This window comes from Gavia stellata, chromosome 11 (assembly GCF_030936135.1).
Source record: "Gavia stellata isolate bGavSte3 chromosome 11, bGavSte3.hap2, whole genome shotgun sequence".
NCBI lineage: Eukaryota > Metazoa > Chordata > Aves > Gaviiformes > Gaviidae > Gavia > Gavia stellata.
In genome coordinates, this window is record NC_082604.1 from 12,848,143 (window position 1) to 12,873,607 (window position 25,465).

At 37.2% G+C, this 25,465-nt stretch overlaps 1 protein-coding gene across 1 annotated transcript; it reads left to right on the top strand.

The window, feature by feature from the left end:
- Window positions 1–250: 250 nt before the first annotated feature.
- GRK7 (G protein-coupled receptor kinase 7) lies at window positions 251–21,741 on the top strand. Its single transcript, XM_009811591.2, has 4 exons — window positions 251–912; window positions 1,674–2,111; window positions 16,691–16,962; window positions 21,184–21,741. Exons 1-4 carry the CDS (start codon window positions 310–312, stop codon window positions 21,524–21,526), a joined length of 1,656 nt encoding a protein of 551 aa, XP_009809893.2. The 5' UTR covers window positions 251–309; the 3' UTR covers window positions 21,527–21,741.
- Window positions 21,742–25,465: the final 3,724 nt, after the last annotated feature.

The window sequence follows — 25,465 nt, forward strand, 5'->3', positions numbered from 1 at the left end:
TCTGCATTTGGTGTTTCCAGTGAGAAGGTTTGCCTAGGATGTCATTCCTCAGCTATAAATAGCAAACTCAAAGCTCCTTACAGAGAAACCTCTTACCAGTCACTTTCCACAAATGGTGCGTATACCTAAAGGTACTTAGTGAAAATCCTTGAGAGGTATTTAATGCAAAAGCAGTTAGTCTATCTGGTGCTTTTCAGAAGCCCCCACACACCACTAGCAGGGAGAAGTGCAGGGCAGCTACAGCACAGCACTTGGGACAGTTACTCATTTTGTCTCAACCAGGCTCTGCCACCCCAAGAGCTTGCCAAGATGTGTGACATGGGGGGGCTTGACAACCTGATAGCCAACACAGCCTATCTGCAGGCAAGGAAGAGTGGAGATGGAGACACCAAGGAGATGCAAAAGAGACGTAAGAGCCTCTCACTGCCCAGGATTGATCAATGCACAGAGGTTAGACAGTCCCTTGTTGCTGATTATGACAGCATCTGTGAGCAGCAGCCCATTGGCAAGAAATTCTTCAGAGACTTCTTAGAGACAGTGCCAGAACATTTGGTAGCTAGGGACTTCCTGGATGAGGTGTCGAACTGGGAGTTGGCAGAGGACAATGTCAAGAGCAGTACCATGGAGAATATGATCACCAGTTTTCTTAAGGCAGGCTCCAAAAACTATCTGACTTTTATGAGCTCTGACTTGGCCAGCAAATGTGAGGCAGCTACTGCGAAAGACTATGAGAATGTCATGCAGCTGGCCAAGGAGGAAACCAAACTCTTCCTTAAAGGCAAGCCCTTCCAAGACTTCCAAACCAGCCCGTTCTATGACAAATTCCTCCAATGGAAAGTTTTTGAGAAGCAGCCAGTAACTGAGAAATACTTCTATGAGTTCCGAGTGCTGGGTAAAGGTGGCTTCGGAGAGGTAAGAGCTGTACTTTTAAGGATGTGGGTCATCCTCTTTAAAGACCAGCAGGTGGGTTTGCACAGAGGAGCTTGGCAGTGGATTAAGAAATTGTCAAAGGTTTTGCAAAACTTGCTCCTTCAGATTGTCCATTTCCCAGAAATTAAGGTGGGTTTGTTATCTATACTGTGATACAGGCTGCAGATGCCTGTTCATGAAGAGCTACTCTAAAATTTTTATATTCCGTATCTATGCTAGTAAAAAAGCAGGCTTCTTTACAAAAGCTTGCATGACTGTCCATATAGTTAGTCTGCTCCTTGGCACCATTTTAGCCTGTGCTAGCTTACACACTCCCAGATAATTCCTAGGTGCAGTTAAGCGAAGAGCACAGATCAGGATCTGTTCCCAAAACATGGTGTGAATAAGGCTACCTTTTTGGAGATGGAAGAGAGTTTAGCTATACAGATGCAAGCTGTATATGCCGCTTAACTTCATGGTCAGGGAGTGGGTCCTTGTTCATTTTATTTGCAAATGCGTGTCTACTAATGGTATCCTTAAGAACTTTGCATAAGGTCCGCCATATACTGGTTGGAACAGAACAGATTGTATGCTTGTTTTTTCCTTATTTTCTCTGCTAATATACTCTGCCACGGAAGTTAGCATCAGCAGCTACTAATAGGCATCTGTGATTCCCCAGTTCCTGCCTATTACTGCCCTTGATATTCCAGTCTGTATGTGTAAAATTCCTTCATTACCTTTCCTTGTGCATCTTGCTTCTCTAGGTTTGTGCCATCCAGGTGAAAAATACTGGCAAGATGTATGCCTGCAAGAAACTGGATAAGAAAAGGTTGAAAAAGAAAGGTGGAGAGAAGATGGCACTACTGGAGAAGGAGATCCTGGAGAAGGTCAACAGCCCTTTCATAGTCACACTAGCTTATGCCTATGAGAGCAAAAACCATCTGTGTCTTGTCATGAGCCTCATGAATGGAGGGGATCTGAAGTATCACATCTACAATGTGGGAGAAAGGGGTTTGGAAATGAACAGGGTCATCTATTACTCAGCTCAGATCACCTGTGGGATTCTGCATCTCCATTCCATCAAGATTGTGTACCGGGACATGAAACCAGAAAATGTCCTCCTGGATGATAACGGTAATTGCAGACTGTCTGATCTTGGATTGGCAGTGCAAGTCAAAGAGGGAAAAAGCATCACTCAGAGGGTGAGTACAAATTCATTGAACGTGGGCAGTGGGAAGGGAAGCTGTTCTATTTCTAATGCATTATGAGTCCAAGAGTTAATTCCCTGGGATTTGTTCTTTGCTAAAGACCTTACATGGTCATTTCGTTCTAAGAGACAGGTGGTAAGAAGATTTGGTTAATTAACTCTCTAGATGCTATATGTAGTAAAATAACTTCTTTTACACAGAAACAGTAGAATCAACTTGACCTGTTGTTTTTCTTAAGATAAACTCTTGAACCAGTCATTTTAGAGAGACTAACACAGATGCCTTGTGCCTTGAGCAATAGTGCATAGTCAGGGATTTAATGAATTACTTGTTTGTGTAATGAGCAGCAGTCAAAGATATGACACCTCCTGTATTCAGTTTTTGCTCCTAGAAGAACGCAGTTTCTTCCAGATTATTCTTAAGTGATGCTACTGATTGTATTGCAGGTGTTCATGGTGCTGCACAATTAACCATTGCCAACCTTCCTCCCTCCACAAACTAATTCCTGAAGAGGTTAGCAGACTTGATGACAGTTTGCAAATCTGTGTGCATGTGTGGGAAGAAAGAGATGAATGACCAACTGGTTTTTGCTCTGTGAATTAGACTCTGCAGCACTTCAGCTGTGCCTGTACTCATCCCAAACTAACCCAGATTTGTAATAATGTCATGAGGTTTACACAAAAAAGATGTATTCAGGTAGCTTAACTATGAAAAAAGCATATTTCTCCCAAGGTGTCTGGGGCTTAAAGACATACATAACAAGTGAACGTGTCTGAAATACACTAAGAATATGAAGAAATGGAAGCAACGTTATAAACTGGTCTAACTGCCTTGTGTTAAACTCCCCAAGTCTTTGAAAGTTACTCTTTAGAAATTCAGTAGGAGAGAGAGGACCTGCTAGTAACCTTTTCATCATGCTTGAGGTACACACACCTTTTGATGTTGTTATTTAATACAGTAATTTGTAGTTTGAAGGACATATTTTTCCTGGAAAATTAAAAAGTTTATATTATGAGTGTTTTTAGTTGTCAGTGAAAGAAAACGTGGAAACTGATGTATTTTTAGATAGGAAATAATTTTAAAATGAGACTGCATTGTGTTTTAGATATGAAAATACAGTTTCTGTGAAAGCTGAGGCAGGTTTTTAAACAGAACTTATGTGAAATGGGAATGTTGTTTTGTTTGTGAAGATGGCATTTTGATCAGTGAACCCAAAGCTATAAACCTTACTGGGCTTTGCAAGTTACAGATGCATGTAGATATGATCAGAGAAAATCATTTTGTCCAAGGGCAGTTTTTCCTACTTGCAAATATGTGGGGTTTGGCAGAAGAAAAAAAAAAACCCAAAACGAAAGAGTGTATTTAGAAATGTCTAACCACTTCTGTTGGTACTAGGGTAGAATCTCAAAGCAGTAGTGGACAAGGCGGTTGTTCCTCCTCATTTTCTATGGCAATCATCAAGTTCTTGTAATGATTTTTCTCACGTTGTTGTTCACTGTTTTTAGAAGCACTATGCACCATTATATGGGTGCTTTTATTAGAGTAAAAACTGCAGTGAATAATACACTACACGATTCTAGTGTGTTATAAGGAATTGCTGTTAAAGGCAGTTTTATTCGCACAGGAAATTGAAATAGGAGAAGGAAGAAATAGAAAAATTTTTTTTTAATTTTTTGTATCATAACCATGAGGGAGTGAAATAAGTAATAATTCTCAGTATTATTTTGCATTTCTATAAACTAACCCTATTTGAGTTATTTGAAAGCTACTACTAAAAAACATTATGTAAAAGCTAGATATTACTATCATTTATAGTGATGTCATACATAGGAAGACCTAAAAACACCTTTACAAAATTCGTTGCATTAAGCTTCACCATGTATCCCTATAATAAAATAAAAATGGTGCTGTTAAATGAATTTTGGTTTACTAATCACAGTTACATTGTGACTTAAAATTGGCAGAAAGTTTGTATTATAGTGTGCTTTTTGAGTACAACTACCAAATTGTTATCACTTTAAAAAAATCTTGAGAGAAGATACTTGTATAGGTTTGATTTTTTTTTTTTTTCACCCCAAAAGATATATGGCTCCAAGACGTATTTATTAAATTCAATTTAATCAGTTGCAGCATTTTGTGGCTACAGTTTTATAAGGGCAATTTTATAAGCTAAAGCAGAAAATGTGTTCCTCCAGGCCAAATCTGTGTTGTACTGTATATCTGAGTGAAGTGCCTAACATCATAAAGCTGTTTCGAGGTTTTGGATGATGGTCTGAACTGACAATTTAAAACTTACAATTTTCAGTTGCTAAATATAGGGAAAATACTACTGATCTATAACATAAAACCTTTTCATTTATTTATCTATTTACAAAGAAACCTGCTGTTTTGATGGATTTTGTAATACATTGAACTTCATTTGTATCTCCAGCAGTTCTGACTTTAAAGCCTTGTAACCTTCTCACCCTCTTTTATGACCTGGTTCTTCAATATCATACTTAAAATATTGTTCTATTGCATTATGAGAATAATGCCTAACTTTGACTTATGAATATGATTAAAGCATTCTACTGCCTGAAAGTATATTAACTAATATCCCTAGTACCAAATGAAACCATGGTTTGGTTTAGCTGTCTGGTACAGTTAACGGTCATTTATTTCATCTGCTAAGATAAATTTTACTTAGCCAGTCTTACACATATTATGAAGAACTAAGATAGTTTATTTGTTAAATATGAGGCAGAAATAACTTTTAAAATTGCATCTATTGTGGTGTTTCTGTAAGGTGATATATTAAAAAAAAGTTGGCTTTTTTTTTCTTTTTTCTGCTGTCTAATGAAAGCTTGTGAGCTTGAGTTGTTTGAGCCTTCATTTTATTTCTTGTTTTTCATCTTAGAAGTATCAGTAGCAGCAACTGTTGATTCCCTTGTTTTGCTGAAGTACTGTTTCAGAGGAAAAAAAGTAATATGCTTTTCTGGGTCATACTTTAACAGTTTACTCACACTGAACAGATTTCTACAATGCAAGCTACCCTTGTATTCAGTAAAGCTACTAAAGGCTTTGTGGGACGTGGTTTAATGGGCATGGTGGTGTTTGCTGGTTGATGATTGGACTCGATGATCTTACAGGTCTTTTCCAACCTTAGGGATTCTGTGATTATGAGATTGTATTCATTCTGAGTATGGAGATCCTGTTTTAGTCTCATACTCTTAAATGAACAAGCAGAATGGTGCCTTTTTTAAAATAGAGCACTTTCCTCCAAATTGTTTTCTGCAGGTGTAAACTAAATAGATACTAAAGACAAAGTAAAATAATAAAAGATTTTTCAACAACTGTCTAAAAATCTCTCTCAGCAGTTTAGGTTTTTCTTCCTTCATTCTTTTCATGATCTCTTTAGTTCTTCAGGTGTTAAGTGGATCTTCCTTGTGAATAAGCAAGATAGAACAGAAAACTCTTCCATACCTTTTATATATCAGGAGGAGCCAAGTAAACAAACGTGGAGTAGACATCTGATCTTAGGCACCTGCTTAAAAAACGTTCATCTCCATGTGTTTGACTGTAACTATGCTGGTATGAAAATGTCTCTTAATACATCATCATAGACAGTGAAACAAAGCAGCAGTTTTCCGCCTTTTTTTCTGTGTCTCTTTTTTTGCTATATAATATGAAATAGAAACATCATGTGATGACTTTCATCGTTCCTTATACAGGGTTGAATAGAATATAATGTATGGATTTATCTGTGTATTTATTTCATTAGAGATTGCAAAAAATACAGTATTTTGATGCATTCTAATTTTTTGTACACCTCTCATGAGTGTACAAGCCATTAAAGATACATTTGTTCCGCTTTCAAAGCATCAAAAAAATTCCTAGCCTCTCATGTATGAATAAATGCACATCACCCATACATCATCTGGAGGATCTGTAAATCCCTTTTGTAAATCCTGTTAGATGATTAGGTTGTCACATGGCACAAGTGATAAGCTAGTTAACAAGTTCCTGTTTTAGACATTTTCCAAGTTTTCAGTGAAGATTTCTATGAAACTATAATGTTTATGTACTGTTTACCAGCCAAAGATTATTTTCTTTGTGGGTGGAAAGGTTTTTTGAGTTTTAGATGGGTGACTTTAATATGGTCTTCCTATAAAGTAATTTGTGTTTATGCTGCAGAAAAAGCATTGTGCAGCTAATGATTTAATACATACGTAATTGAAGAAGTAGCCTTGGTATCCTTTAAGTATTGTCATTACCTATACTCCTTTTGGGAAATATTTGTGTGCTCCATACCGATTGTCTGTAACTATTATACATAAAAATGCCCTACTTTCAGAAACAATGTTCCTTACGAAGGTCTAGAAAGAGTTGGATACCCAGCCTTAGTTTTCTCCCTTTCTTTTCAGTTGCTAAAGCAGCAAGTAGAAGCACCTGGCTTTCCATGTGAATGTTATTTTGAACATATATAGGCAGTTGTAAGTAATTGGTACAGTAATAATTGCAGAGTTTAGAAAACTTTAATTTCACTAAGGTGTGCTCATTTGTATTTGTGAAGTGCTAGCTGGCTTTAGAATGGAGAAATCGAAAAAAATTAAAATACACAAGTTTGAATGGTAGCAGTCTTGGAAACAAAAGAAGTAGAAGGCAACTGAAAGCTACTTAGAATGTGTATTTTTCTTCATGAAACAAACATGGATTATAGGGGATCTTCTCATGATACATACCTGTACCTGTGCAATCTACCTAGAGATGTGTATATGCGCCCTTACTCAGGCAGAGTTCTTACTGACATCACTGGAAACAGAAATAAACTCTTTGCCAGTGATAATATAATTATTCAGGACTTCAGGAAATATCATTATGACTTTTCATATGAATGTGCCTGTAGCATCAGTTCTGATGTGTTGATCATACCATGCATAACTTAGGTTGTATCTTAAAATTACACCTTTTTAAATGTTGATATTCTCTTTGTCTTATATAATTGAAATAGGCAACAAGGAGAAACTGAGAGCCTGCAAAGATGGCTTTTGCATAGGCAAAATTTTTTGTCTAGTTATGTACTCACTTGGTTGATTCTGGAACTAGTTCTTTTTGCATATGACAGCAATGAGGAGCCTCCATCTCCACTTGACCTGGCATCCTTTTTCTTGAAATCTCTGCAACTTTTTCTCATACAACTCAAAATTCACTTGTACATGAGTCAAATGCCCTTATCCAAAAGAGTAATAATACTACTTAATTTCTTGAGAATGGTTGTGAGAAAAGTGAGCATGTTCTTCTGTTTAGTACCTTCATATCCTCCGCATATTGAAATATAGAGGACTTAATTCAATTTTTCCAGAAGTCAGTGTGTATTTGCTGTTTATTTGGGGAAGAACTTTCTGCCCTTACTGGGTATGGCTTTTGTGCAAAGCAACTGTTGCATTTAAATTGTGAAGTACTTTTGTGCAGCTGCATGTGAGCCAGAGAGCGTAAATATTGACATAATAACTGTGAAAAATAAGACAAACATAATTTTGTAGTATTTATAAAAGTGCATTCATATCTTCAGAGGTTTCAAGCTTCTTCACAGTTTTCCTGTGCTATGTTTTATATATTTGAAGGACATCATAATATTTTTATAGGAAAAACATGTTTTGGTTAAAATCTTACTCAAGATGTCCTTTTGCCCTCCTGTATGTTTGTTTATTATAAGATTCTATTTCTTAGGAAAACAGAAGGAAATCTGTTTAGATGTTCCTGAAACTTGCAGTTTAATTTCAAGGCAGTTGAGAAGCAGGAGGAGGGTTTAGACTTCAGAAATAAAAAATAACTCAGCAAGCTATTCTATGGTTGACCGTTGGTCATTATCACATGGCATTCTTACTGGATAAAATTCTATAAAAATTTATTCTTCCTTTGCACTTTGAAAAATGACAGCCCTTCATTTGCTCAGGATTAGAGTGACTTGCTGCTATTTTACAGTTTCAAAACCACCATTCTGCTTCTGCATTTTTAAGTATGACATGTAAAATTGATTATGTTTTACTAGTGGAACTTTGTTCTTAAAAATTTTGATAATCACAGTTGTTATGAAGTGCATCATCATGACAGGTATTTCAGATTTTTTAATTTCTGAAACATCTAATTTACAGAATGCAACCTTATCCACTATGAATGCCGTGATCATGGGAGTGAAGGGAACAAAAATGATTTTGTGGGATCATTCTGCCTCCTGCAGTTTTGGAGATGGCAGAAAGGATACTGTAGTCATCTAAAATTATGAGAATGCAATGTGTCCCATGAAATGCTTTTCCTACCTGGGGCGTGCTATCCATGAGACACATTTTTCTGTCTGGGAAAAAACGTTGGAGCCTGTTAAGACATAGCATCAGGTCTCTTTGCATGGCTTTTAGCCTTGTTCTTCATTCAGTTTAATCTGACTGTTAATGAATGCTATAGCATGTTCTATAAAAAAGCAGGAGATAAGATTCCTTATCACGTTCTTAGAGCTGGTAGAAAGCTTAATTAAGCTCTTTGAACATGAAAAATGCTGTGTAAATGCTAAATACTACTGTTTAGTCCCTTTGTCTCTTGAGGCTCATTATTTATTATAAAAAATAATATACATTCTGGAATGATCTCTGTGGTAAATCATCTAGTGGGCCACTTGTTGGTTCAACGGTGTCAAAGTTATTTTTATTTTATTGTGTAAGAAATGCAACATTTGGCTGACAACGTAATTCTTTGAACTGTTGATTTGACAGCTTTGACCAGAAGCAGTATTGCAGGAACTGTAAGCTACACGATGGTGAGGAATGTAGTACTTCTGTTCTTATTGGACCACATGTGACATTTCACATACTGTGATGAGTAGTTTCAGCTGACAAACGTAGAATGACTTTTTTATGAAGGCAAAATAAAATCCTGAAATTACAGACACAAGCAAGTGAAAACTGTGGGCTTGGTTTTGCTCGTTGTTCAAGTTTAAAATCTGCTGGTGAAATGTAGCAGGTTCAAAATATGTGGAGGTTGTTCTTAACACAATGTGTAGTTAATCTGCAGGACTCCTTTGCAAAAGATCTTGTAGGGTCTAAGAATTTATCTAGATTCAGGGGGAGAGTGGACAATTGATGGAAGACAACTTTGTTGAGAGAAACCATGTCTGTGCCTGGAAGCCCTTGAACTGCAAGCAGTTGGAGTCTAGGAAAGTATTAGAGAAGTATCAGTGTACACACCAGGTTCTTACAGTCTTCCCTATGCATCAATTTTTTGGCCAATTCACAGACAGTAAACTGGCCATATGAGCCTTTAGTCTGATGCAGCCAGTACCCATTTTCCTGGATTTACATGTAAAAGAATTGTACTTCCAACATCAGTCATAATCCTGAAAGATAAGGTGGATGGAATCCCATGGATTTCAGTGATAGGCAGTAAATATCCAGGCCTCATTGTCATTCGCATTGCTTAACCTACAGGGGCTGTACCTACATTGGAGGGCCAATACCCTTCTCAGGGCACTTTGCAGTCCTTTTCCCTCAGTCACGCTGGCACTGAACACAGAATTTCACTTTGATGTCCCCTTTTTTAGAAAGCCACCTACGCGTTGTGCTATGATATTCTTATTTGCTTTCATTATAGAGAGCTTCATAAAATATATACAGAGCTAAGTAGATAGAGAATTTTCTCCCTTATTAATATTGTTAATGGAATATTCTGCGGTCATTAAATAATAAAACCTTAAACATCTCTGAAGTGAAGTATTATTATTCCCACATTATAGATGGGAAATGGTCAGGAGACATTTAAAGGCAAATTAAAGGGAAAACCATGTTACAGGAAGACTAGAGAACCCTGATAATTCTTGAATTCTAATTTTGTGATTATTGGTCCGTACCAAGTGTTTTGCTTGTCCTGTATGCTCCATCCCTATAATGTCTGATTGCTTCACCATCTGTGAATGCATATTTCTTCTGATGACACTTCACCAAGGTGGGGATGTTAGCAGGTTCTATTTCCAATAGGGATCTGAGGCATAGATCGTGATTTACGTGTGATCATGCAGGAAGAAAGTGGGGAGATGCTCTAGACTCTGAAGCTAAAATTGGTGCCCAGTTACTGGACCATCCTTCCTCAAGCAATTTGTCCCTTTGATTTTCATACAGCCTGAATCTAAACTGAAAACCATGCTGTAACTGTGTCTATTTCTCTTCCCAAGTGTGAGCAGAGGCAGCCTGCCCTTACTGTCACAGAAGTGGTTTTCTCTTCCATTTGTGCAACTTCCTTGATTTTGATGACTACTGATGTCCAAGCTTAAAAGAGTAAAAACCAGTGGTGGATTTTTTCACTACTCCAGCTAGTGACTTTGAATCCAGAGGCAATTATGTTTCCTTTTTTTCTAATATAGTAGAATTTTGTTTTGTCCCTTTTGTGCTTTTATCTGTGTGGGGTTTTTTTAGGCAGACAGCTTTCCCTGTTAAAATTATGTCCCTATGTGAAAATGAAAAAACCTTTGGTCTTGGATTCGGTAGCTCCTAAGCTCCTATACAGTCTTTCTCATTATCTTTTCCTGGTACTCTTAACAGTCCCCCTTGTGTTTTTCTGAATCAGTAGCCCATTGATTTATGATGGGCATCCCATCATAAGGTCCTTCCCTTTGCTAAGCATTAAGAATATGCCAAAATCGTAGTTCTGTGAGGCTTTTGAAAGGTGCCTTTTGTCCTAATTGGATTTGATTTTGTCTTCTTTTAGAAGATAGTTGCCTCTTCATTTGATCAACTGGCGTCCTGTTACTGTATGAACATGTGGTGAGAAGGTGTGGAGGAACTGCAGTTCTGTGTGACTCATTTAAATGACGCTCCATTCCTCCTCACAGTGGCTCTTGAGAGAAAAATGAAGATTATAAAGTGAGTGACAGAGGCGGATCAGTTGTTCTTCTCTACATCTAGGGCCTATTAGCTTGTGTGCAGAGAAGAGTTTTCTGTGGTCTGTTCCTGCATTCCTGCAGGGTCTGTTAAGGCCATTGCTGAAGGAGTGGAGGGACAGCTGGACAAGAGAACAAAGCAGGCAGTGGCACCCCTTGGAGGAAGGAAGGACGGAGCCCCAGGAAACAGCTGATAGAGCTAAACTCAGCTTGTTTTTTTTCCTCTGTTCAACAGTTCTTGTGCCATGGCAAACAAAAGATAGACATTCTGATTTGCTTTACTGTTTGGTTTGTGATATCAATTGAGTTTGTTTTGCAGAGATCTGTGGGAAAAGGTAGGGAGATCTAAATCCCGTTTCTCCTCATTTGCCTGTTTCTGTGCTGATGAAAGCTCCAGAGAGTTCTCTTTCCTTCTCCCCTGCATCTGCTAGAAGCTGGGATAACAGCGGTGTTCAAGGGACTTTCCCTAGTCGGGACAGCAGTCTGAATAGGACGTATGAGCTACTTACACTGTGGGCCTTGTTGTGGTGTGCCGAGTACTCGTTGACTGTACTGGGAACTGAGTGCACTTAGTGCTTCTCAGGATCACATCTTGTATTATTAAAAGATGATAATTATGTGACCTTTTAAAAATTTATGCAGGATCACATTTCACAAAAGAAACATTTGTATACTTTCAGATGAGTCATTTCTACTATGCCCTGTCAAACCACACTCAAAGCAACAATTCCACTTAACAGGACTTCTTCACTAATGTATCCAAGGACAACATTTGGTCGTTACATTTTAGAGGATTATTGAAAAATTGTATTTTGAGTTGTTCTCAAGATAGCAAAATAAAGGGAGAAGTGGAGCTGTTAACCCTTTTCAAAAGCAAGTCAATTAAAATTTAATTGACTGAAATTTAATGACTATTTTTATATTTCAAACAGCATATGCAAGTAAGGCATCCTGCTCATCATCATAAAAGACAGTATTAGATGGAGAGCAAGCAAAAAATAACTCGCGTCACACTGACTGCACTTCAGAAAGTTGTGTGTCTCTGAAATGGAATATGATTTCTGCCTTCTGTAAAAAAAAGTTGGGATAATATAACATTCTTTGGCTCCTTTGTGATTTTTTTTTTTTTTTTTTAAATTGTGTCCCATTAGACGCTTCCAGGTCAGTGAAGGGGTAATTCCATGTGTTTATGTGTCTCTATAAGATAACTTGAGCAGTCAACACATATGTTCAGATGGTTCCTGGTCTTATCAGGAATCCTACAGGAAAGAAGAAAATAAAGGGCTCGGTCTTAGTCTCAGTCAAAACCCAATGCACATCCTAGTAGTGTAGAGCTGACAACAAAGGAATTCAACTTTCTGAGTGGTTTTTTTATTTTCCCTGTTTCCATTAAGAGTGAAATTTTTCCATGTAGAATAAGATCTAGTAAGAAAAAGTGGTTTTCAGTTAACACACAACTTCTGAATTTACTTATAAATTCTATTGAGTGAAAACAACTACAGAATCATACAAACCTAATGATTTTTTGTGTGATAAACATACCAGTAACCCATACTTAGAGGTATCCATTCTGAGGCACGCTCAGCTAATTCTAACTGAATTAAATATTCAATACCAGCCTGTGGAAAACAGACCCTTTCTCAAAAATAGTGTATTTATCTTTTTTTGTGGTATCATTTAATTCCTTTGCTTTCTGTCCTTTTTTTTCCTTTTTACATTAGAGTATAATTTGCAGTATATTTATTTACTCCTTGGCCTGCTGAGAGTAACTTAACTCATTACTCGGATTCACTTTTGCTTTGGGAATCAGTGGATACATTTTCCACCTAATACACTATTTTTTTGCTGCTCAGATCCCACTACTGCTAGTGAGAGTTGTACAGTTTAAAAACTCCCTTCACTAAGCTTCTGTTTTACTTGCTTAAATAAACCTCTCCTGAATCATTGAGGCTGCCTTTCATGTTGCTACAGGATCTCTTTTCCTTGAAAGATGATCTGGTTTTTGACACGTTGTTCTCCATAATGATTAGTGCAGGGATGTTAGGTTTTAGCTTTCCTCTCATGCCATCTACTCCGAAAGATAGAATTAAATCTTCATTTGAAAGATGCATGTTCTTCCAGTTCTGGAGGTTGAATAATTGGGGTTTTTTGCGTTCCCTAATACAGCAAATGCTTATGGCTTTATCATCTTTCTTCCGAAATGATTTTGCCAAAGCTCCGCCTATGTAGAAATAGGTGGAAAAAAGTAAAATTTAAGCTCTTTTCTTCCTTTCTTCGAATTCCTCTTTTTGATAAAGATTGCAGAGTTTTATGTATTTCTTCCCCCCCGCTTGTGTATGTGTTTCTTCCCCCTCAAACATCACTGCTGACTAGTTGTGAAAAGTGTTTGTTTCTGCTATAAAATGGTAATGTTTAAGTGGGTTTTGAGTCTCAGGGGTTATAAGATTAGATTCCTGCTTCTCAGCCTGTTTCTTCGTTATGAATCATAGGAAAGCTTCAGGATTGGGAGAGATTTGGTTTAAGATTAGGTTCAAGTTTTGATGAAATTCCATGAGAAAAACAGCGCTCATAAAATTCTGAATCGGAATGATTTGACGTATCAGAGGAACAATATGTGTTTCTAGACTTCTCTCAGATTGAGCTGGATCAGCTCAATAACAGCTCAAAAGGTTTCAGTGCTACTAATTTAGATTTTAGAAGTTTAATTCTTGTTTGCAGTAACCCCATCCACAGTCTTTCACTTCAGTCTGAAGGGAAGCTGTTGTTGGTCCATCTCTGTTTTCTGTTAAATTGTGGTCATGCAGTCTTTTTGGTTTGCGGTGTTATGGTCTTGCTTTCTCTGTTCTTGAGAAACATGAGTGCCATGTCAAAGCATGGTGTTCTTCTGTATGGTGTGACTTATTGAAGGTTATGTGGAAAATGCACATGGAAGAGACTGAAGTTATTTGGCAACTATTGTTTTGAAAAAATAACTATGGAAGAAAGAACACAAGTGGAAGGAAGGAGAGGCAGTCTGAAAGGAGCTGCCTTTGAGACACATTGATGATCGCAGAATTCTGACTTTTCCGTGTCAGATTTACCCAGTTTCCGTATGATGCTGCTAGGTTGCAGCAAAGTAATGTCTTACCAGGAAGACCATACTGTGCTGTCAGGGTACATTTTGATGATGATATGACTCATCAGTTCTTCAAGGCATTAGTGCCCCAGCCTCATCTCAGTAAAAGTAAGAATGTTTATTGCTTCTCAGAAGGAAAAAAAAAAAGGACAAAAAGTATTCCAGAAGCCTATTCAGTGTCTGTGTTCTCTAACCTGCAATGAGCTCTGTGTGCGTCCTTTTGTACCAAATTTTCTCTACTGCTTTCAACCCCTCCTCTCCCTTCCAGGTTTCATGATCTTCTGAGGCCAGATGGATCTGGGTTCTGTGGTCCATATTTGAGCACTTGTCCCCCTTTCTGAATGGAGCAGTAATTATACACAAAAATGTAATACTGTCAGGGTATCTCTCAATATTAACTTTTACTTAGAGAAGTTCAATGCAAACAGTACGCATTACCTGTGGGGTGATGTCAGCTGCTGCAATGGCCATACAGCTCCTCTGTACTTCTGTGGTTTTAGTGAGGGAGGCAACAGTTTGCTTTTAACCTTTTCTTTTGCTTTCAACCTGGCTGTTATTTTTGTTCTTCTCATCTCATTTCTCTTTTTCAACCGATTGGAGGATTTTGCTCTATATCCCTAAAAGTGAAGAAAATACAAAGAGGGAAAACAAAGTGGATTTAATTTTCTGTCCTTTAGGCTTATGTTGTAATTATGTTGTAATTGTTCAGTCTGGAGAAGAGGAGGCTGAGGGGAGACCTCATCGATCTCTACAATTACCTGAAAGGAGGTTGCAGAGAGGTGGGTGTTGGTCTCTTCTCCCAAGTGACTAGCAACAGGACAAGAGGAAATGGCCTCAAGTTGTGCCAGGGGAGGTTTAGACTGCGTATTAGGAAAAAATTCTTTACTGAGGAGTGGTGAAATGCTGGAATAAGCTGCCCAGGGAAGTGGTGGAGTCGCCATCACTGGAGGTGTTCAAGGAACGTGTGGACGAGGCATTGTGGGACACGGTTTAATGGGCATGGCGGTGTTAGTTGACGGTTGGACTTGATGATCTTACAGGTCTTTTCCAACCGTAGTGATTCTGTGATTCTGTAATGCTAAGATGTTCCCTCTTGCACATTGTTTACAGTAGAGTATATGCCATAATGTGTGGTGGCATGAGCTAAAGTTTATAGGGAGACCTGACTCAGAAATACTGTGCCTAAAGTTGCAAAAATTAGAGGAATTACCCAAACCCCATAAAATAAAATTGATCTCTTGAGCTGTGCTTTTTACAAATATAATTTGCCCAAATGAGCTCTAGTTTTAGTTACCTTTTTCTAACTATTTGCTTTGGAGTGAATCTCTGTCACTAATTCTGTTCTGGTAGCAGTAATGATGACCATCTTGAATAACCTTTAGTGGGATTTTGCACAAACAAAATTTTTAATTTTAAATGTTAGTACTACTAATTCATCAGTCCCAGTATTTCAAAAAGGCATAAAAGATGTTCAAGCAACTTCTGACATAGTTATTTCTGTTAGCTGAATCTGGTAAATATATAAAATAAGATATAGCATCAGATGCGGCAGGAAATATATTGGGTCAGCTGAGTGAATGCGGTTTTGATTGAAATCTCACATCCTCAGTCGTGTAACAGTGCAGCAGAAAGCGTATGCAGAGGTTGACCTCCTCTCTTCCCTCTCAGATGAATCAGCTCCCTACAGAGAGGCAGCAGGAGCAATTTTGAAGACTGTGCAGTCTGTCCCTGCGGGGGGAATGTGCCAGGCCTGGTCTGGGAAGGAAGCAGGCAGATTCCCCTCTCAAAGAGCGGTCACTTCTTCTCTTGGAGATGGGTCTATTAGTGCTGTATATAGTAGTAGTCTTATTCAGAGAGCTTTTATCAGTTAGGAAATAAGAAGTTGTTCTTTCACCTGAATGCATGTAATTTGCTAATTATAATTTTCATAGGTTTACTTTCTTACAATGGTTTTAAGAGTTTTTCTTGGCCCTTGATGGTAGTACTTTTTTCCAGAAACCAACAGGGAGTGTGGGTGAGAACTTCCTCATGCAGCTCAGCTACTGGCTTGATAAGAATTTTCCCGTTGGCAGCAGACCCCTGTGTTGGATCAGTTATAACCACTGAACAGGGAGGGAATCGGTGATTGTCTGATTTTTGTCCTTTTTTAATCTTTGCAAATTGATTGCTAGTTGTGTTTACAGGACAAAGCTAACAACGCTATCTTCAACAGGAAAAAAATTAATACGGAAGAAGAAAGCTAGCTAAACATTAATTTAAAAAGAAAACACTTTTCAGTAGAAATTGCACAGACATTTCACCTTTTGAAGAGCATATTTAAGACAGTTTTCCCATATGCTAAGACATTTAAATACAGAAATAGTCCATGTGCTAAAACAGAGTTATACCTCAGAGTTTCTAGATAAAAAATATATCCATTATACAGAGTTTCTAGGTAAAAAATACATCAATTGTATGTATTAGTAATATTTTGGAAGAATGATAGACTAGTCTGTTTAATTGTATGCATTTCATTACTGACATTGTATAGTAAATCTGTCTGTATGTTTGCAATAGGCTGGGACAAATGGTTATATGGCTCCGGAGATCCTGAAGGAAGAAGATTACAGCTATCCTGTGGACTGGTTTGCTATGGGGTGTAGTATTTATGAGATGGTTGCTGGGCGAACACCATTCAAGGATTTCAAAGAAAAGGTCGGTAAGGATGAGGTTAAAAGAAGAACTCTGGAAGATGAAGTGAAATTTGAACATGCCAACTTTACAGAGGAAGCAAAAGATGTTTGCCGACTGTTTTTGGCTAAGAAAAAAGAGAATCGTTTAGGAAGCAGGTATACCTTACTTCTCAAACTCAGTAAAAGCCAGATTAAAGCTGCAAACAATATTATTATTTTACATACTACACAAAATGAAGTTAGATCTTGACTTTCTACAGTTTACTGGATTTTTCCTTTCACTTCTAGGAAGAGAGGTGGAAAGTTTTGAAGATAATACGGATAAGGAATTTTGTTGCAGTAGTGTGATTGTCCATCCTCAGCCCAGACTATTCATAGGAGCTCCCTTCTTGGTATTTTGTGGGGTTAGAGTCTATACAGTTTTGGGAGAAGGGAGCAGCCCATTTCTCTTGTCTTTTCTTTCCTAAAGGTAAAGGATATTCAAGTGGATACCTGCATGTATGCTAATGCAGACTGAATGCAGAATCTTAGGCTGTATCACTTACTGGAATGATGTGGGCAAAAATCCAAATCTGCAATGTGGATTCTCTTCCCTGCAGATATCTAACTTGCAAGGCTGCGTCGTTGGCTTCTTACTGAAGAGACCTTAACCCCTCTGCTTTACTGAAGTGCTTTAAAAAAAACTTGTAGAGGTTCTGGTCTTCCTGACTTATCCCTGGGAAAAAAGGGAGGAAAAGAATATTGGGCACAAATTCTTACAAAGCAAAACATTTTTTGGGACTTAGGAGGTGGTTTTGGGTTGATGAAGACTGATGGATGTGTCCCTGACTTAAAAATTTCAAGTAACTGTTCAATAAGAACAAAAATGGAAAGCTAAACATTGTAATATTTAACTTGTAATATCTCTGATTCCTCTGATGTGTTTGTGTGTGTGTGTATATATATATGTAAAAAAGTCACTTAGTGAATTTCTGATGAGACAGATTGGGGATCTACATTTGCAATATAGACAAAATAAAAGAAATAAAAATGTAAAAAACAAATAGGAAACTGATAGTACCTGTCTTCAGAATACACTATGATTTGAATCACCTATGAATACAAATATATGTATCAGGTGCTTTTCCAATCTAACAATATGGAACAGTTTTGCAAAATGTTAGTCACACATTTGCCTCAAAGAATTAACTTTAATGAAAGGTAATATATGATTAATACACATATTCTTATTATTCCAGTGCTAAATGAAGACAACTACTCTTTGTGCCTGACGAGTTTTCCCAACAACTCTGCAAGGCTGCAGAAAAAAAAAAAAAAAATCAACAGCTCATAGACTATGTTTGATACAAAATCTGTATTATTTTTAATATGTTTTAAAAGCTTATTTTAAAAATAAATTTAATACGAAAACATTTAGAGCATTCTGCCTTACAAGTCAGCATGCTTTGCAGACATTTAGTCTTACAGCATTTTGTGAAGTATACAAATTTCAGAGTAGGGGAAAATGAAATTTAGAGATTCTGAGTGACTTAGTCAAATTGATCCTGCAAGTCTGAAGCAAAACTGGCAACAGACTATTCACTTACTGTAACCACATTCCCTTTGCCAAGAGAATAATTTACAATCATTCTGTCTGCTTACCGTTAGATTATTTCTCAGCAGTGGGAGAAATGTACACAGAAAGAAAGGTAATTGCACAGATAATTTTTAATTTTCTGCTATTGAAGATATTCTTAGTCTTAATGTGCCATACTTAGGGAAGGAAAACCATAGGATGTATACCATGCCTGGGCATGATACAGAATAAAGCCTCCATGTACCTCTTAAGCAGGGCGATACTATTCAGGACAGCTCATCCTCGTGTAAAGATTAGCACTGTAATTCTGCTAAGGACAACAAGACCTTGGGTTATCTACATAAGTGCCTGTTGCATAAGTTAAAGCTGCTCAAGGGCAGCTTTACTTTGTATACCTGACCTTTTAAAATCCTCCACTCTTATTGAAGACTCAATGTCACTGGCTGACTCAGGAAAGATGCAACCCTTTTTCTCCACTCAAGCATTTTGGGATTGACATCTCAAATCCCAAATCTGTAAAGTGATTATTATTTTTTTTATGGAGGAATACAAAATTGACGGTGTTTAGATGAGTTCATTTGCCCTTTCTATTGAAGTTACGTAAACATGTAGTTTACACAGGAAGAGCTCAGGTTCATCTCCAGCCAGTTGGAAGATGCCTCAGTTAGTTCCAGTAGATGGCGTTCCTGTAGCTTTATGTTTTTAAACTTTTTATGGTTTTGGTGGTGTTAGAAAATACATCAGGAGGAGAAACACTGCAGGAATCCATGCTGAACCCTTAACCAGCTTCTAGTGCTTTTTGGTTTATGTTACAGAAAGGAAAAGCAAAATAAAGTGAAATTTTTGTGAGTGCATCTGCCCAGTTAGATTGTCAGCACTACTAGCCCACCAGTGTCCCAGGAGTGTCCCAGGACACTAGTTAATTTGAATAGCAACTCTAATGCACTTCAAGCTAACAGTGAATGAAAAATAAATCACATCAGGCTCGAGGGCTGCTCAAGTACTAGGTTATCACTAGCTAGTTAAGTTAAGAGACTATGTATACGCAGAGGTCGTGATCCCTGTTGGCTTTATCTGTACGTTCATAATGGTGTTCATATGGCTCTTTTGGGTTGAAAATTCATTTTTTCATTGCCCAGGGTGCCCGGGTGGCAGCATCTATTGTTCTTCAGGCTGTGATTTAGCATCCTGGTCATGGTGGTGTACAGTGGTTAGTGGCTGGTGGTGACCTGCTCGGAGTAACCAGGCAGCAGAGGCACAAAATAACAATTTTCGAACAAGGGAGCTGAAAAGGGCATCTGGTGGTTTGATCTCAGCTGTGCCTGGATAGCACCAAGGCAGGCCAGAAGCATGGAAGGACAGCATATGAGGGACTGGCAGTAGTGGAAAGTGGAGGAGCTGTTCTGTATACGTGGTATAAGGTCTTAAAAAAAGGAAGATTTTGTATAGTCAGTCACACAAATCTACTACTTCTATATGGTACTTCTACACATTTGCAAAGATACAAAGACTTGCCAAAGGCTTTCATTACATTTTGTTCATAGAACATTGTCTAGAAATACATGAGTGCTTACACTTTGCTAAATATGTGATTTTGTAAGGAAGTGGGGAAAGAAAACGGCAACATGTTAGCAGCTACCATCTTCTGAGGCCAAAAACCAAACAAATTTGTTTTTCTTACGTTACCATTTTCAAGACCAGTGCACCCACAAATACATAAAAAGAGAAGGCATAGGTGTAAAAAAAAAAAAAAAAAAAAAATACAGTGGTCCTCCCTGCTCCTCCTTTCATTAGAATTTAAAACTCGAACTTTGCATGCCTTGACACTAGAAGCACAGTTCAAAAGCTGTGGTCCTTGGTCATGCTTTAACGAGCACACATTTGAGGGTCAGATTATTCTTGTCATCAGAATATCCTACAAGTCTCTCTACGGGTCTACATTGAAACAATTCACTGTTTCTTTTACAGCAAAAGTTCTCCCTGAGGTCTGCAGTTGTTTTTCTTAAGATGTATTTAAAATATGTATTTACAATTATTTTATTCCTTTCTGGATTTTATTGTTGGGTTTTAACAATATTAATAAAGGATTGTGTTTGTGACAGTGGCACATGCATTTGCTAATGTCATAATTCGTGAATCTCTTGCTTTAAATCTTTTGATCATTTATAAGAGTAGTTCGTTTGGATGAACAGACTCAATAAAACTGGGAGTGTATTACAGCAACATAACTGAGTTTTGTCATGCAAATGCATAGCTGCTTTGAATTAAGATAAAAACAGAAATGTCATTTGTCACCAGTTTCCTATTCAGACTGTTGTTCCTCAAAGTCAATCCCTAGATGTATTAACCCAAGTCTGGAGTTGAACAGATACTCTATCCTAGTTAATACAGAGCCAACCATTGGACTTATATTGTTGGACAGTAAATCCAATACTCCCCCTCCCCATCCTGCTCTATCTTGAGTTATGGTTAAAGTGTTTCTTTGGGTATGGGTATCTCAGTGCGCTGGCAGAAGCAGCACTGCAGCTCTCGCATGGCACCTTGCCCAGACTAATTTACCCTGAGAGGTAGAGTAATGAATAATGGGATCAGGATGTTTTCTGCTTCTTAGCTTTGCTTATGTTGTGCAGTGCAGCATTCTTTGGTTATGAAAAAAGGAATTGTATTGCATTGTGTGTGTATCTCTCTCTCTCTCTCTCTCTCTCTCTAGCTCTTTACTTCAAAATACTCTCATGTATTCAACACAGACACACCTGAGAGCAAAACATCATACTGATTAACAAACTTTTGCTTTATTGCAGAAATGAAGATGATGACCCAAGGAAACATAGTTTCTTCAAAACAATAAATTTCCACAGGCTAGAGGCAAACCTTATTGACCCTCCATTTGTGCCAGATCCATCAGTTGTCTATGCCAAAGATGTTGCAGACATTGCTGACTTCTCTGAAATACGAGGAATTGAGTTTGATGACAAAGATAAGAAGTTCTTCAAAAAGTTTGCGACAGGTGCTGTCCCTATAGCCTGGCAGGAAGAAATTATTGAAACGGGACTGTTTGAAGAACTGAATGATCCCAACAGAGTAGATTCCGGGGGATACGCAAATGGAGGTGAAGCTAAGTCAGGAGTTTGTTTGTTGTTGTAAATGTCACATCATTAAAAAAAGAGTAGAAACCACCTCAAAACCTTCCGTATTCTGACACTGTTTCAGAAACTCAGTGCATCTGTTTAAGAAGAACCAATCAGTGTAATACGACATTGACAGGCTATGTAGGGCCACCAGCTGTGTAGAATATATTGTTTTCCTTTGCTTTAGCAAAGGAGATAATATTTTTGTTTTATTGGAGATTTATCAAAATGAAGAACCATATTTCTCTAAGAAACTTAGAATGATAGAAATTCTGAAATACAAAAAGCAATAGTAGAATGAAGAGGCAACACCTTTTGAAAATGACTGACTACCATTTTGAATACAATAATTTGTTGGTTTTCTTTCTGTTTTCTTGTTATTTCTACTAACGTTTCCTCTTTGTTCTACAGTTTTCAGGAAAGATTTTTTTTAATTTTCAAGTAATATTCTCAGACAATGGAGCTCATAAACCATGTTAAACTTGGAATCTTATTGGTTAGCCAGTCCGTCTGTTGTTTTCTTAATTTCTGTTAGTTTTTGAATGGTTTGATTGTAATTTGTTCAAGTTGTCATAAAATGTAAAAGAAGGCTCTACATATCACTAGGAAATAGGACTGACAGGATCAAACTCTTTTCAAAGTTGATTTTAACAGAGTGAAGATAAGATTGCACCAAATGAATTGAATAAAGCATTTATTTATTATTATTAAGCGTGTTCTTTTAAGTGATAATACCATATACAATGTAAGTTCCTTTTGACAATCAATTTTAAACTTTTGTTAGGTTTCCTGATCATTTTTCTCTCTTTCAGTGATAAATTAAGCTACAAATAGACCAAAGCATTTGTAACTGGCTTTTTACAAGACATTTATTTCAGTACAATATAAATTTTAATTCAGTAGTTGCAAAATGCATTATACTATTAAGTACTGTAATGCCGGAAAGGTTACGTGTGCAAGTTGACACCATCTTCAGATGTTCGTTGATTCTCATGAAAATTTTGATGTTTCATTTTTCAATTTTATGACAACCTAAATTGAAGTAATTGGAAACATTTCTGCAAATGCTTGCTGCTGCTGAACTGTATTACTCATGAGATGCATCCTACTGATTTCCTCTGGTAAGAAAATAGGTGATAGTTGTTTGCGACAACTTTTAAAACTGATTCTGCATGCTGTGTGTTGTCATCTATCTAGCCATAATTTCCATTGACTAAAGTGGAAGTTGAAAGTGCTCCATTCATTGGAGTCCTGGAGGCTGCTAATACTGTTTCCTATTTTTCATAGAGCAAACCTCTTACTGAACTCAAAAGACTTCTTTTATATAGACACTGGGATTGAACTCACACATGTGTTTTAAAAGAGGAAACCCAATAGATAGGATGTCTTCTATAGTCGGGTCTATCATGTGCAACACGTAGCTTTAGTATTTGTTTATAATCTAATAGCTCATCCCAAACATTGCAGTAATCAAAAACTCTTTATTTTTAAATACTTTAAGTGATTTAGTCACATCTGCATAATACATTGGTAATACATTGTGTTGTTCTAAGTAGAAAAATAATTGTTCCTTTTTTTCCATTTAAATTTGCTTTTCCAGTGCTTTATATACTTAATTTTTAAGTGAAAATCATGAAGAACAGTGTTACGTAGGATTAGTGGATAATTCTGTCCATGAATTATGAGCATATAATTGTCTGCCTTTTGAGGGTAGACTTTCTGTCAAATAGTTTAAAACAATGTAAGCTGAATTCTGACTTGGGCTTTTAATTGAGAAGGATGATCCTGAAAGATTGTAAAAAGTAGAGGAGGTTGAGAGGAAAGAGAGTAATGTGATTCTGTCACAGATCTAGGAGAGTGCTTCCACTGCTGACATCCAGTGATTTTATTTCTCATTGCTCCCATCTGGAGAAAACTGTTACAGAGTGGTATGAGGCTAATATGTTTAAGAAACCCAGACAGAAATCTTTGTGTGTCTTTTTTAAGATGTATATATAATAAAAACTCTACATGCCCCCGACCTTATTACAGCTAGAAGAGACCTATTAAGTGCTAGTGGCATCAGACTTTTGTCCTGACTTGGTACACCTCAAATCCATAGAAAAGCCATTCCACAAATCCTCCAGAGCCATAAAACAGTACTCCGAAATGGCTGTAGGTTTTCTAGTGCATAACTAATTTTTCGGTATATACATGTTCCCGTATGGAAAGAGGTTATGTATAGGCGGAACCAGAATGTAATGTTATGTTAGAGTTGGGTATCACCTATGATACCAGATGTTGCAAGTCTGTGTTTTTCAAAATGTATTGCAATACTGAGATCTGTGAATTCAGGACATCATATGCGCATAACATTAGGTTATTTAGTTTTAGAAATGTTGTAGTGTCAATAAGTCCCAGCAGGATGTATATCAGTGAGATATTGTAATGTTAAGTGTTCCATGAATCATTCAAAGAAGCACATCAGTAGTCTGATAATGCACAATTTGGCACAGTGTATGACAGAGAAAAATGCATTAGTTTGAAATTATTAATTTTCTAAAATTCTCTATTTCAGAACGTGGACAACTTGTGTTTGCACTATGAAGAGATAGAGCAGAGCAAAGATTATTTCTGTATTTCTGTTAGCATTTTCAGTGCATCTTTTAAAAATTAATTTCAACTTCTTTTAAGGAATCTGTGAATTGCTTGGTTCTTTTCTTCTTCCTGCCACTGTAAAGTTCCTTGTTAAACTTTCAGGAACAAAGTTCTTTCAACATCCTACTTCACCTTAACAAAACAAAGCCAGCAATCCTAAAAGATGTACGCATTTGATGAATTGTCTTATTGCAGCCAGTGATGCTACTCATGTGAGTGAACTTAAATGTATATGCAAGTGTGCCAGCTTAGGGCCCAAGTCAGAAGTCTTGACCAAGTCATTAGATGTTTATGATAGAAAATGAGGGATGAAGTGGTGAGAGGAAAATAACCGTGTGGTTGTGGGATACTTAAGTTCTTGTGGCAAAAGAAAATGATGTAATTTGAAACTGCTGGTTTTTTCTTCTAGCTGTCTTTCTTTTTCCTACTTTGCCAGCTTTGTGGCATCTCACTTGCTTGCCTCTTTTTCAGGCAGATAAGATGCATTCAAGTGTTAATCTAATCTAAAAACCTAAATTGTGAACTCTATTGCATTAAATGCTGTCTGTGAAAGGTTGCTGAGTGCCCTGACCACTCTGCAGTGTTTGTACTAACAGTGCTGTCTTTTCTGCCCTGTTTTACTTAGTACTGCTATTAGAACTACTTGATGAATTTAACTGAAGAAGGCTGAAATGTGAGGTTCATAATGGCTTGAAATCTATTCTTACAAAAACATCATTTAAAGTACCCTGGACAACACTGAAGAAAGGCTGCTGGCACTGAAAGGGTATAAAAGGAAAAACTTTCCATTGTATCTTAAGTCCAAATTTTATTTGATACAGTCCCTGTTACCCTTACCATTACCCCACCAATTTCACTGAGCACTAAGAGAGAAAAAATGAGGTTTAGTATTAACCTAATGAAATAATTGTTCACAGAGATTATTTATCAGTGGCAATAAAGCTGTAGCTGTGTACCTTCAGGTTTATCATGGCAAAGGCTCACTTAGTCAATAAACACCTTGTGTTGCAGCAAGTAGTTCACTTTTCTATTCCAGTATGAAATAGAGTTAGTAATTGGAACCTGCGTGCAATTTCCAGGCTATCGAGTAGCATCTATATTAGGGCAGGCAACTTCACATTAAGTTCAGAGCCTCTTAGCAAACGTAATACTTGAGATAGTTATTTCTTCAACCATAAATAAATGTCAGAATAAATACAGAAATATACAGAAAAAAATACAGAAAGCAAAATGGAGCTAAGATGAGATCTTACACAGCAGTGTAGCTGTGAAGTGATGCATGTTTTTATATATTTTTAATATCAGCATTGTTTTTCAG

Excerpts from the sequence above, each read along its gene's own strand:
- GRK7 (XM_009811591.2), top strand. The coding sequence starts at position 310 with ATGTGTGACATGGGGGGGCTTGACAACCTGATAGCCAACACAGCCTAT. Across the intron at positions 2,112-16,690 it reads GAAAAAGCATCACTCAGAGG|GCTGGGACAAATGGTTATAT; the intron begins GTGAGTACAAAT and ends TGTTTGCAATAG. Across the intron at positions 16,963-21,183 it reads GAGAATCGTTTAGGAAGCAG|AAATGAAGATGATGACCCAA; the intron begins GTATACCTTACT and ends GCTTTATTGCAG.